The sequence below is a fragment of the Parathielavia appendiculata genome (genome assembly GCF_033297405.1).
Source record: "Parathielavia appendiculata strain CBS 731.68 unplaced genomic scaffold N657scaffold_2, whole genome shotgun sequence".
NCBI lineage: Eukaryota > Fungi > Ascomycota > Sordariomycetes > Sordariales > Chaetomiaceae > Parathielavia > Parathielavia appendiculata.
This window is the reverse complement of record NW_026944221.1, coordinates 1,145,028-1,157,220: the sequence shown is the minus strand read 5'-3', so window position 1 is coordinate 1,157,220 and position 12,193 is coordinate 1,145,028. Positions and strand designations below refer to the sequence as shown.

The 12,193-nt window shown below is 56.4% G+C and overlaps 4 protein-coding genes across 4 annotated transcripts; 2 read left to right on the top strand and 2 right to left on the bottom strand.

The window, feature by feature from the left end:
• Positions 1–374: 374 nt before the first annotated feature.
• On the top strand, positions 375–1,768 carry N657DRAFT_588970 (uncharacterized protein). The gene is made up of 4 exons (XM_062789858.1): positions 375–747; positions 825–857; positions 1,059–1,105; positions 1,185–1,768. Exons 1-4 carry the CDS (start codon positions 546–548, stop codon positions 1,356–1,358), a joined length of 456 nt encoding a protein of 151 aa, XP_062650837.1. The 5' UTR covers positions 375–545; the 3' UTR covers positions 1,359–1,768.
• Positions 1,499–2,660, bottom strand: N657DRAFT_640983 (uncharacterized protein). The gene is made up of 3 exons (XM_062792069.1): positions 2,569–2,660; positions 2,148–2,434; positions 1,499–1,929 (listed from the first exon to the last, which is right to left on the bottom strand). The coding sequence occupies exons 1-3, from the start codon at positions 2,653–2,655 to the stop codon at positions 1,836–1,838; spliced, it is 468 nt and encodes a 155-aa protein (XP_062650836.1). The 5' UTR covers positions 2,656–2,660; the 3' UTR covers positions 1,499–1,835.
• A 344-nt stretch (positions 2,661–3,004) lies between these two features.
• N657DRAFT_653400 (uncharacterized protein) lies at positions 3,005–5,660 on the top strand (the record flags this gene model as incomplete). The annotated part of the gene is made up of 2 exons (XM_062794397.1): positions 3,005–3,567; positions 3,614–5,660. The coding sequence occupies 2 exons, from the start codon at positions 3,005–3,007 to the stop codon at positions 5,658–5,660; spliced, it is 2,610 nt and encodes an 869-aa protein (XP_062650835.1).
• Positions 5,661–8,227: 2,567 nt separating this feature from the next.
• On the bottom strand, positions 8,228–9,274 carry N657DRAFT_564444 (uncharacterized protein; the record flags this gene model as incomplete). Its single annotated transcript, XM_062788281.1, has 1 exon — positions 8,228–9,274. One exon carries the CDS (start codon positions 9,272–9,274, stop codon positions 8,228–8,230), a length of 1,047 nt encoding a protein of 348 aa, XP_062650834.1.
• Between the last annotated feature and the right edge of the window lie 2,919 nt (positions 9,275–12,193).

The following is a 12,193-nucleotide window of genomic DNA, read 5'->3' as shown; positions in this document are numbered from 1 at the left end:
AGAATATAAGAAAGAGGTTGTTGCTCATCAGGAAAGTGGCTCGGGAGGCATCAAAATGAGAGTTGGTGACTTACTTGCTTGTAAGCGCACTGTCGAAGTGGCATGGCACATGCTCACTGAAATGTAAACCGGCACGCCCAAAGAAAAAGATACTCAGCAGTGAGAGATGAAACTCGCAGGATGAGAGACATAGTGCATTAGACCAAATTGCCGAGAGCTGGTTGCCAGATTGCGTTCCCGGATGAAGAACAAGAAGTTGGTTGCTCGATTGTTGATTTGAGAAAATTTAACCAAGCTCGACAGCCCACCTGGTCGACGAAATCTTGGCGTGCTAACGTTCATAACCCAGCTTCAAGTCACACCTACCGTCACGTGGACGACTTCGATTCCAGCCAATCAGGAACCGACCCTACCAATTTCTCTGCCCACAGAATCCAGCTTCGATCAATCGCCTTGGGAAATTTTGGCGTTTCGCATCCCTCTCCGGCCAGCCAGCGACCAACTCGACAACCCATCGTCAACACACCGCCACACCAACAGTAACCATGGGTCGTCTTCACAGCAAAGGCAAGGGCATTTCGTCCTCGGCTATCCCTTACTCGCGCAACCCGCCCGCGTGGCTCAAGACCACCCCGGAGCAGGTCGTCGACCAGATCTGCAAGCTCGCCAAGAAGGGCGCGACCCCCTCGCAGATTGGTGTCGTTCTCCGTGACTCGCACGGCATTGCCCAAGTCAAGGTCGTCACCGGTATGTTTCGAACTGCGACGAGAGGGGATATAGCTGGAAAGTGGAAATGTCGATGCTGACTTTTTTGTGCTCAACAGGTAACAAGATCCTCCGGATCCTGAAGAGCAACGGTATGAGTTGAGCCGCTTCCTTGACGAATACTGGAAAGAGATGGATCAAAAAGAACTTCGCGACGTTGCCTCGCCTCCGCGCCAACCCCTCGGGGCCGAGGACTGTGAGCTGCCGCGGGCACTCGCAGAAAGTGGGACATGGGATAAGAGACGGATTATGCCTCTGTTTGGTCACCAGGCTGACAGAGTGATGTGTGACAGGCCTTGCCCCCGATATTCCGGAGGACCTGTACATGCTTATCAAGAAGGTATGCGCACACCAATGCCGCGTCTCCTTTTGCTCGGCGGCTTTTCGCTCCGCAAAGTGTCTCCGTTAACACCGCCCAGGCCGTTGCCGTCCGCAAGCACCTGGAGCGTAACCGCAAGGATAAGGACTCCAAGTTCCGCCTGATCCTCATCGAGTCCCGCATCCACCGTCTGGCCCGCTACTACAAGACTGTCGGTGTCCTCCCGCCGACCTGGAAGTACGAGTCGTCGACCGCCAGCACCATCGTTGCCTAAGCGGGAGGCTGTGATGCACACGCCGAGTCGAGAAGGGGTCGTCTATGAGAACGGAATGGAACGGTTACTGGTTCTTTGCAGCTTTTGGCCCGCCTCCTGTGTAGTCGTCCGCAGGTCCGGCTTGGGTCAATTGGAGTTGGGGAATGGAAATGAAATTTGCATTATAGAGTAATGCAATAGGCGCAGGGTATTGCTGTCTCCCGGGCGTGAAAAGCATGGGATGATGAGCGACGATGACGGAGGATACATATGCAATGCATTGCCTCAGCTTTTCAGTGATCAAACGCTACCTTGCAAACATGATTATGCAATCCTCACTCTGCCCTCGCCTAGATGATTTTCACCTTTCCGTACGCCGACGACGTCTTTAGAATCTTCTGTCGTGATTATCTCCTCCCAATCATACCGTCTTCCCTCCGCTGCCGGACCGCCTTCGTGCCCTCCTCCTATGTTACACCCTCCTAGCTAGTTGACTACTCATGGCCCAGATGCTGCGACACCGTCCTTCCCCTCCAACTCCTTACTCCTCTGTAGCAGAAACTCCCCCAACACCCGCAGTGGATCCTTGGGCCTGTTTATTCCAGTGTCAGCGAGCTTTCAGTCAACTTCACGTTGCCAGAATAATCCCCAGCCCTCGTCTGTCCCGGACACTTGTAAAACCCTCTGCCTCCCCAACCAGTTGAGCAACCTCCAAGCCATACCGAATCTTCCCAAGCAGACTTCTTCTCTTCTCGATATGTATGTATCTGGCGTTATGAGATAGGATAGTGACGAAGGGGCAACACTCACTGCTCCCGCGCAACAATCTTGATACCCTCAAGTAAAACGCCCGTGATCTTGCTGTTGATGTACTGGCGCACGGGCGCGCCGTGGGGAATCGCTTCGGTCGGCATTGTCGGCCCTGTTGTCGAGGAGCTAGCGGTGGATGCCGCGGGGTCGGGGTGTAGCGAAGGCGCACGGGAAGTGGATTGCTGCTGCTGCTGCTGCTGCTGCTGTGGTTGCGGTTGCGGCTGTGTGGGAATGTGGATCGCTGGGGTTGGTTCCTGGAGGTGTGGTTGGGATGGTGGCGCTGAAGGCTGCGCGGAGGAGTGAAGGTTAGCTTCGGGGCTCTGAGAATGGTGCGAAGGTAGGAATGGTGTTGTTTTGTTGCGCTATTGTGCAGAGAGCTCCTCTGGTGTCGAATGGATGGAAGGGCGGAACAGGGACTCACGGCTGTCGGGGCGTCGGTCATGGAGATGTCGTGTGCTTCGCGGGGAATGCCATTGAGTGTTTCCGAGTTGGCATTTGCGTTATCCATACCAGCAATCGGCTCTATCGCTGCTTGTTCTGACATGTCTGCAGTGTACAATGGTTCAACCAAGTGGTCCGCAAGCTTCAAACCCTGGAGCAATCATCTGGAAGCGTGGAAGTCGATAGCTCAAGCTCCAGCAAAGGTGCCCCCCGTCCGCCCCACCGGGAAACGCGGGAAACGCGGAGTCACGCGCAGCGACGTCGCGTCAAAATAAATGAAAGACAAGGGGACACTGGTCGCGCCCCAACCAAGCCTCCTCTGCCTAGAACCAGGAGGAAAATACTCGCAGGAACTTCCACCTCACGCTTCTGAAACCGCATAATGGTCTCGATCAAGCCCCAGCTTTTTATGGAGAATGGATCGATTTATCCAGAGGTCCAGACCCAACTCCGCAGCCCAAGCTCAGGCTCAACCAGCGTCGGTCAAACCGAATTCGCAGCGGAGATCAAACGAGCCGCCAAGGAAGAGAGCTCGGCTTGAGGAGGTCAAGGACAGCTATGACGAGGATGTAAGCTCAGAGCCGGCTTCTGTCAATGGAGACGATGAAGACCACGAGGACATGTGGTATATCAAGGAGCGTGCTGCGGACAGCACTCCTGACCCTGACGCCGACGATGAGCACGCAAGACCAGGGCATCAAACAGCCTTTGAAAGCTCCCTACCTGCGGTTGCAACTGGCAAGGAGGCCATTGAGGAGTATGAGTCCATGCGGGCATCTCAACTCTCCCGCGACGAGACAGACACTGCTTCGGTTGGGGCAGACAACCGGCGTTGGGTCCGAGGGAGGAGCTCCATCTACGTTGATGCCTTCAATTTTGCACTAGATACAGTCATGGAAGACGAGGCCCATCTCTTTGATGCCAAGGAAAAGCGTATCTTTGAGGAATGGCGAGGCTTGAGTTATGAGGCCCAATACCTGTAAGACTATCGGCCCATCTGTCACGAGCTCGCTCTAACACCACAGCTATGTTCGGCTGTTCTTACGCAAGACGGCCCTGTGGCATCGCGTCGAGCATTTGGGGTACCACAGCGATATCTCGGACATGCCGGCTGCCATTGCCACCTTGCTCGAGTTTCGGTCCTTGCCCGATGGCGGCACCTCTCATTCAGACGAAGAATCCCCCGAGGACTTGCAGGGCCGTGCGTTCGATGACACTTTCTGCTTTGCCGACGACTCAGATTCGTGCATCAAGACTGTCGAGGAAGCCGCATCACTGCTGAGTCTGGACGAGCTGCGCGGGCTCGCCAAGGAGGCAAAGGTGCAGGGCAAGAACAAAGCCGATCTGCTCAAGTCCTTCTGTCGTGCAAGCGCCCAACAATCTGGCCTCTTAGCAGTTGGCCTCAGACGGTCAAGTACCAACGGGTCGACGGAGTGTGTGGACAGTCACAAAAGTCAGGACGTCAACCGAAATAACCACTTCCTGAACAAGATCCTCGCCATTACGGGACCCTTGATAAGGCTCTCAGAGCCGGTCTTCAAGCTGTTCGAGCGCGTCCATCTGGTCTTCTACCGCTCGACCGAGTGGACTGAGAAGTCGCTTACCACCATCATTCTAGCGAAAATGGCCAGGAGAAACTACCCCGAGTACATTGTGTGTCGCTCGACCAACATCTTCCCGTCCAGGCGCCACCTTCTCGACTTCGAGCTCTCCATGAGAAAGGAGTTTGAAGTTGACCGGGTCCTCGAGTTCAACGGACCGCCCGGTGAAGAGGGTTTCCGGAAGATTCTTGACATCTTCGACAGCATAGCGCCGCGCTGGAGAGAATTGATCAGGGAGGAGAGGAGCAGAGAAGATCACGTCTACGAGTTTGGAGAGGGAGGATACCTCCGCCGATTCAACGCAGGCCATGCCTTCACTCGCATTGCGCACAAGGCTGCCCATGTCCTTGGCCGTTTACACATGTACAAAGAAGAGCACAAATTGCTCACAGAGCTGCTCGATCAGCGCCTATTTCACCCAGCACGCCGCGGCTCCTGGTACCAGCGCAAGGCATTGCTGGAGGAGCGCTATATGTGGGAGGCAGACCCTGACCCCATCTCAAGTGACCCCGAGGTACGGAAGAAACAATGGCAGCGGATAGCTCTGGCCACTTGTGAGACCGCCCTGGAAGACAGGGATTGTCATCTCATCTACCACTACGACCTCCAGAAGCGGCTCCTCAAGCTTGAAAAGAGGCTGCGTGTGCCTCGTCGTCTCCAACATGACTTTGGTCATGTCAAGCTTCGCGAACCGGAAGAACACACAATACAAGGTGTCCAGATGGTACGAAACGACCCAGAGAACGGAAATACAGGCCGTGCCCTGAGCACCAAGACGGTGTGGCTTGACGAACTTGGCGACCCGGACGAAGACGGCCAGCCTCGTCACGTCAGCGTCGAAGAAATGTGCCTTTCATACTACCGCAGCCAGGGCTGGAAGGGGTATCACAGCGAGGGAGGTATTATCCGAACCTTGTTCGCCTATCTATTCTTTGACGTGCTCTTCGTCTACATACCCAACGTCTTTCAGACCCCTTACCAGACCTGTCCGCTCGATCTACACACCGACGCCTTTTACCCGGCTCGAGCAAGCCAAATCAACCATCGGCTCGTGGAGATAGCCAATGGTGAAGCGGAGCGGATACTGCGGGAAGTCCACGAGCGGGAGCACGAGACTCGGACCTGTGTTGTGGGCCTGAACTGGGACTTTGATGTCGAGGACCTGGCTGAGCTGGTGAGCTGCTTCGATGGCGGTGCGCTGGCTGCCGTGTGCAAGGTCATAGCCCAAGAGTACAGGACCCGGGGAGGCGGCGTGCCAGACCTCATTCTGTGGCGAGCATGCGGAGACGGGGCCTCAACCAACGGCAGCGGTACAGGCCTCCGAAAAGGAGAAGTCATGTTTGCCGAAGTCAAGAGCGCCAACGACCGGCTCAGCGACACCCAGCGCCTGTGGATCAATGTGCTTACTGGGGCAGGAGTTCGTGTCGCGCTGTGCAATGCAGTGGCACGAAAAATGCGGCCATTGAGTTGATTGAGAGCCACCCGTGTCGACATCGCCGGGAAAGCAATCTCTCGCCGACTGGCAAACTCAAAATAGCAACCTCATTTCCGACTTTCGGGCCGTTATGATGAACGCTCACTTCCCGCGCCGTGGCAACCCAACGACTGCTCACCACAGGGATGCCTTTGATGGCAAACGGCCAGGGTACTCTACGTGTAGACGAGCGAAGCCCAGTCAGAAGTTAATGGCCAGCGGCACCCACGTCGAAACCGCGGAAGGAGACGAAACATGTCCGAATATAAAGATACCCCAGAACAAGGCGTTTCGAAACGTTCTACAAGCCTTCGAAACGTGGACGTTACCACCGCCCGTGGTATTACGGCAAAAAGGGGGCAAAAGGGGCTGTCGGCCGCGTTTCAGCTTCGACACCATCATGACTCCGGATTTGAAGGCGAGGAAGGGTAACGCCAGAGACCAAGTTTGAAGACGGCAGCTGGGCCAAATACGTCTCCTCCCATCAGTCTCTCGCCACTTGTACTCCCTGCCTGGACTCCATTCCGAAGGCTGATATTGCTTACGATCGGCTTCTGCACGCCGGGCTGCGACCCTGGGCCAATTGGATGTGCTATTTGACCGTAGTCTCCAGCGAGATGTGATGTGGAGAAAAGAACGGAAAATTGCCAGCGCTGCAATGCATGTGGTTGCACACCGACACCCGCTGCTCACCTTGACCCTGCGGTCCAGACGTCTCCGTGCTGGGCAAGCAAAGGATCTATCGATATCCCCAGCGCAACTCTGGGTCCTTCCCCAGCTCAAAGTCTCAGACTCACACGGTGCAGCGCTCCGTGCTGTGCCTGCCGCGAGTGCAGCGGCGCAGGCCTCCCGTCGCCCGGCCTTTCGGCGGAAGCGGACACTACAGTGACCGATACGACTGGCGATGAGTGAGCAGCTCGCGCAGGAAGCCGTGTCCTTCTCATATCGCTCGCCACCATCCAGCGATTCTCAGGACACAGGAAATCTTTCCCACTCGCTGCTTGGTTCCGCTTGACGAAGAGCAAGAGACAAGTACGGATACTGCTGATCAACTAAGGGATGGACGAAACACACACCCGCATCCGGGCGCTTAAACGCCCCCAACGCTCCCCATCAACCAATCATCACCCGATCCCTGCAAGCTGCTCTCCTGCAAACTGCAAGTGACGACACACACCAATCCAATCGGGCCTTGTCGCGATCAGATTCTGGGCGCTTAGCAGGACAACCGTCCGACCACTCAGGATTTGGTAGTGGGGGCTGGCGCGGCCGGCTTCGAGCTTGACCATGGAGACGGGACTGAGCTAGGACGAATCGGGCATGGAAGGGCTCTCATTCTTCGCTGATGTGATCTCCTAGGGAGGCAAAGCTGGCAAGGTAGGGGCAATTTGGCTTGCATGAAGAGAGATCGTAAAAGACATACAGGCAGCACAACACAGACATAGTGACTTGCCTATCAGACAGAAAACGTGACTGTCTGAAGACACAAATTGACGAGCACTTACACCTCCGTCCAAACTCCACGGCTCGGCGCACAGTGACATCTGCGGGGCCAAATCGATATTCGAGCAGCAAGGTTATCTGATCCGACAAGCGCAAAGTCACCCAGCAAACACCGTCAGACAAGTCCACATGCGTCTTTCTGATGCGTGCCTGTCAAGCAGAGCCAAGCTATCCGTACTCCGTAGCCGGTCAGGAGAGTGAGTGGGCCACACTGGTCAAGCGAAGAAATAACATCCACCGATCCATGCATGGATGGGGCGTGAAGAAACGAAACAAAAAGGACCGCTGGCCTCTCAAACAGGCCATGTCTTGTAGGATAGTACCGAGGGTACACAAACAAACCAGTAAACAAAATTAGATGATGGTCTCAGGATGAGGCCGCAGGATCACCTTGTGAACAATAAACAAGCCGCATAACCAGGAGGCAACCAACCTGGACTGTCATGCAGTTGCAACAGCAGACGATACGGTATTTGTAGGAGGTAGGTGACCCTAGCTCTTCCACGTTATCTCTTGAAATACTCTGCCCATCTTGCTTAGATACAGTGTAGGTATCGTAATCAAAAATTCCCATTGCTTTCCCTCTTCCTTTATTCCTTTCCATGGTTTCTGCCTTGTCATGGGCGGTACCATCCAATCCCAGAGCTGGTATCGAGACGCCGTCCCGCAACGCCGTGTGACTCCGTTCAAACTACAGTGCCTCCCACTTGGCGCCGCCTGTGAAAGGAGCCATGCATGACATGGCATGCCCCCTATCCTTCCAAGCCGGCCACACGACGCCCGTGTCCACCTCTTTCAGAAGACTCAGTCCCTGTGGGGTATGTGGTGCTGTATGCCATCGTTGGTCCAAAACAAAAGAAATAGTTGTCGTGTCGCGGCTGATTTACTCGGCTCAGGGTCCGGTGGTGGTGTTGGTGGTGGCGGCGGTGGTGCTGTATGTATCAAGGTCCGCGGTATCCAGTACCGGGTGAATCAAGTGTAGGTCAGATATTATATACGTCGATTTTATGGTCCGCAAGCTCCAACCACACTGCCAGCCCAATGGTACAGCTCCTCCTTCCTCATGACTTGACTGCCGTCTCGGGGTCAATCTTCCTCCTCTTGCCCTTGGGCGCGGGCCCCATCCTTGGTGTGTAGGTGACCGTCCTCGTGACCACCTCGCGGATGTGCCGTATGCTCGTCCTCGACGATGACTCCCGCTTGGTGTGCCCTCCGCCGGGCGTTTTTGGCGTGCCGGCTACCGCCGCTGGAGGGATGCCAGGCGTGTCGGGTGCTGCGGGACGTTTTGACCCGCCGGGCGTCTCGGCAAACCGCCGCGACCTGAGCGCCGCCTCCCAGTCGAACGGCGACCTCACGGATGCAGCGCTGAGCGGTGACCTTGGCGAGTAGATAAGGCCGGATGTGGAGATCGCGGGCGAGGCGGGCAGCTTCATGCTGGGGAAGACGGCTGGCCCAGCTGGCGGTGCGGAAAGCGGGCAGTTGGAGCTGTTGTGGCGAGGCGTGTTCGGCCGCTTCGTGTCGATGGGCGCCGGTCTTGGGCTCTTGGACTTCTCCTCCTTATCCTCCTTATCCTCCTTGTCCTTCTCGTCGCTCTCGCAGCTGACGTCGGTCCGTGCTGTGGATGGCGCACTCTCGACTGGGTCGCCCTTCTCCTTCTCCGAATCCTCGGTCTCGGCTGAAGCGCTACTTGTCTTGCTGCCGTTACTTCGCGTGCTGCTTGTGCTGCTTGTGCTGCTTGCGGTGCTTGCCCGGTTCAGGACAGACTTTCCTGTTTGTGGTGGTGAGGCGAGACATGGTGACACAAGCGACATGCCCTTGAGGAAATCCAGATATGCAACTGGCGGGGTAATGGGCGTCTTTTGCAAATCATGTTCGAGCTTGATAGTGGCGCTAAATGGTCCAGCAGAAGGCAGCCCGGCGGAGGGTAGTCCAGACGAAGGGATGGGGTCCCTGAACGCCGATGTCCGCGAGATGGCAGAAAGAGGAGTGGTTGTCGAGACAGCCGAGGGTAACGAGACAGCGGAACGGAGCTCTGAGGAGGATGGCGGGATATGAGGGAAGTTGGCAGTGAGGGGTGTCGATACCCTCAGAGTAGGTCTGGCCGACATGTTGGCGGTTGTATGGCGACGTGAGAACAGCCGATGCTCCAAGCTAGCAGTCGACTCGGCTCGGGGAGGGGAATCGAAGAGCCGGCAGTTGGGTGGAGAGAGAGATCGAAGGCGCGGGAGGGCGAGTAGCCAATGACTATATGAAGGGAATGGTTGACAAAACGGGAAGGGTCCAGGCGCCAGAAGGAAGGATGGAGCGCTGATTCCCCGCGTGGGCTGGTTTCGGACGAGGCTCCTAGCGCGAAGTCCCCTGTATCCCTGAATCCCAAGACAATGGGTTGGCGCGCCGGGGTGGCTTGAGAAGCTCTCAGCAGGTCACCGCAGTTGATTTGTCTACCTAAATCCGACCGCGATGAGGCCTGGTGGGGGGCATGCACCCTCGAGTGAGGATCGGCCTGGAAAGCTGGACAGCGTTAGCCACCGGAGTTGATACTGGTGCCTCGGCGTTTAGTGGCAGACTTGAAGCCGGACTCGCCCAGGAGAGGAGGAGGATCAAGCAGCAGACGACCTGAAGGAACAAATGTGTCCCGGGCAAGGATGTGTAAGGTAGTCAACAGCGCACCTTGTTAGTTGAGTGGTGCTTTTGAATCAACAAATCAGAAGGGCGGCAGAAGGTGGGGCAGCTTGACAAGCGACCGCCCTGCTTGACAGGGATGCTCGAGCGGCAGTGAAAGGGTGAGTGGGTGAGAGGTGCGTGCTGGATGTGACTCGGGTTGCAGCTTGCTGCCCCTGTCGTTGCCCGTGCTGCAGCACTCGTTCCTCCGCTGTTCCTCTTGGGAATGGTGCTCCTTTATTAGAGGAGACCCTTGAACAGAGCAAAAATCCTTGACCGGGTACGGAGATGGGCAGGAGATGAGATAATGAAAACTATGCACTCACGGAGTACCGTGTAATTACTGCTTCTGAACAGAGCGCTTAACGGAGCTTCTTTGATATGGCGAGCCGCCGGGATCAGACCAGGGTGAACTCTGTCGCCAATGTGCTTTGCAGGCAAAACCGCGAAATTTCGAGTATTGATGGAGGATGCGGTCTCTGAGGAAGCAAACAGGCCTGTCTTCGCCGGGTGAGAGGATGCAGTCCGATTCGCAGACCGGGAGGATGAGAGGCGCGCAGGCCCAGAGCTTTGGATGGTGTTGTACTGCCACGAGCCACCGAGGCGATGGCGGAGATCGCAATGGCGTTGGTTCAACCGCCAGAAGGAAAATCCTCGTGTCTAATTGGCGGTACACACCGGAGTTCTCAGCAGGGATAGGCGCTAAGGTCATATTATTAGCACAAGGCAACTTTATTGGCCAGAGCTTTGTCGCTTACCAAGGACCTCAACGGCAGCTGATCGCAAGGACGATAGCCAGAAGTCGAGTCTGCGCTGAAGAACTGTGACACAGCTTTCGAAAATAGCCAGCAATGTCTCCAAAAGAGCGTGGTCGGGCTGGTCACGAGAAGTAGGGCCTGGAACAGAGCGCCTGGCAGTCTGCTTGGAGAGACGGCACCACAGTAATTCGAGAGCTCCCCGAAGGACGAGGGAAGAGATCGGAAAAAGGATTCACGGGACCGGCCTGTGAGTAACTAAGGGAAGAGTCTTCGGCTGCGGTCGAGCTGGCGGCGTGGCCTCAAACCTGTGAGCGACACGGAGAGGAAGTTGCGATTGGAAAACGTGTGAACTTCAGTCTCATTTGAGATTGCTCTGTAAAGGGAGTTCAACACATATATCCACAACCTCTTGGAGCGAATCCGCTAACCGCTCGCTGAGCCGCAACTCCACGCTGCCCATCCGGCGGGTAGCCTGCATGTCTCTCACGGACATTCGGCCACACCCACTGGCCGGATCCTCGGTTGAGCCGCTGCCAGATACTGGATCAGAGCGCGCGTCATCCAGCTGCATCTGTGGCTACCAGCCTTTACCCAGCGGCTTCGTCATTCCCCTCCCCGGCGCGCTCAGTGGCTGTCCGGCAGCGAATCCTCAACCTGGGGGGCGCGCTTAATTCTCAGGCCGCAGCTTCTAGACCTCTCCCGGGACCGCGACCAACACAGCGCGCGGCTGTTGACGCGCTTGCCACAGCCGGTCCTGCTTGGGGGACTTCCGTTGGCTGGCGTCACCCAGGCTGTCGGCTTCGGTACGTCCCTTGCCGTTCTCCGCACATCAACCATTGGCTCACCATGATCAATCCACGATAAGTACCTTGGCCCTGGGAATATAACATGGACAGCGCGCGCCTGTTTCTCCGGTAACACTGCCTCCGTCAATCTGATTGAGTTGGCCGACCTGTTCTGCGGCCTTCTTGCGGGCTTGGTCTGCCAGGGCAAATGCCGGCTTTGCCTTGAGGTCGGCCTCCGCTCGCCGTCTGCACGTGGCTTTCACTGTCTGAAGACTGGCATAGACGATGGATCGTGGTGGCACGTAGCAATGGCCTACATCTTCGCTGATGCTGGATGATAAGCCTTGCTAGCCCGGGAACGATTGGCTTGCTGGCTACCTCAGTCAGGTTGTGCAGTGGCCGCTATCCGAAGCAGGACGACATCGTGCCCTTCCGACCATCCCTCACCGACACGTAAGCAGTGTGGATAGCCGCGTGATCTCGCGCCGGGCCTCCTACTGTTCTCGCGCGACCCATCTTGTTGAAACTCCCGGCTCTTCAGTGGGCGGGTAGCGCCTTGTGGTGGACAGAATTGCCGCCTCCTCAAAGGCTGCTGTGCGACAGGTATGGTTCAGCGCTTCGCTCTTCTTTCCATCCTTGACTGCCAGACGTTTATCGTTCAGGATGCCTCAAGTGCGACCGGCAAACCTGCGACAGTACGTGACAGCACCCGCCTGCCACATCTCCAACAGAAGTTCCAGCGACTCCCGACTCATTGGCGTGCGTCGAGACCCGGGCATTCCTACAGCCTCTGATGTTGCTGCAGTCTAGATGCCGCCTGAAC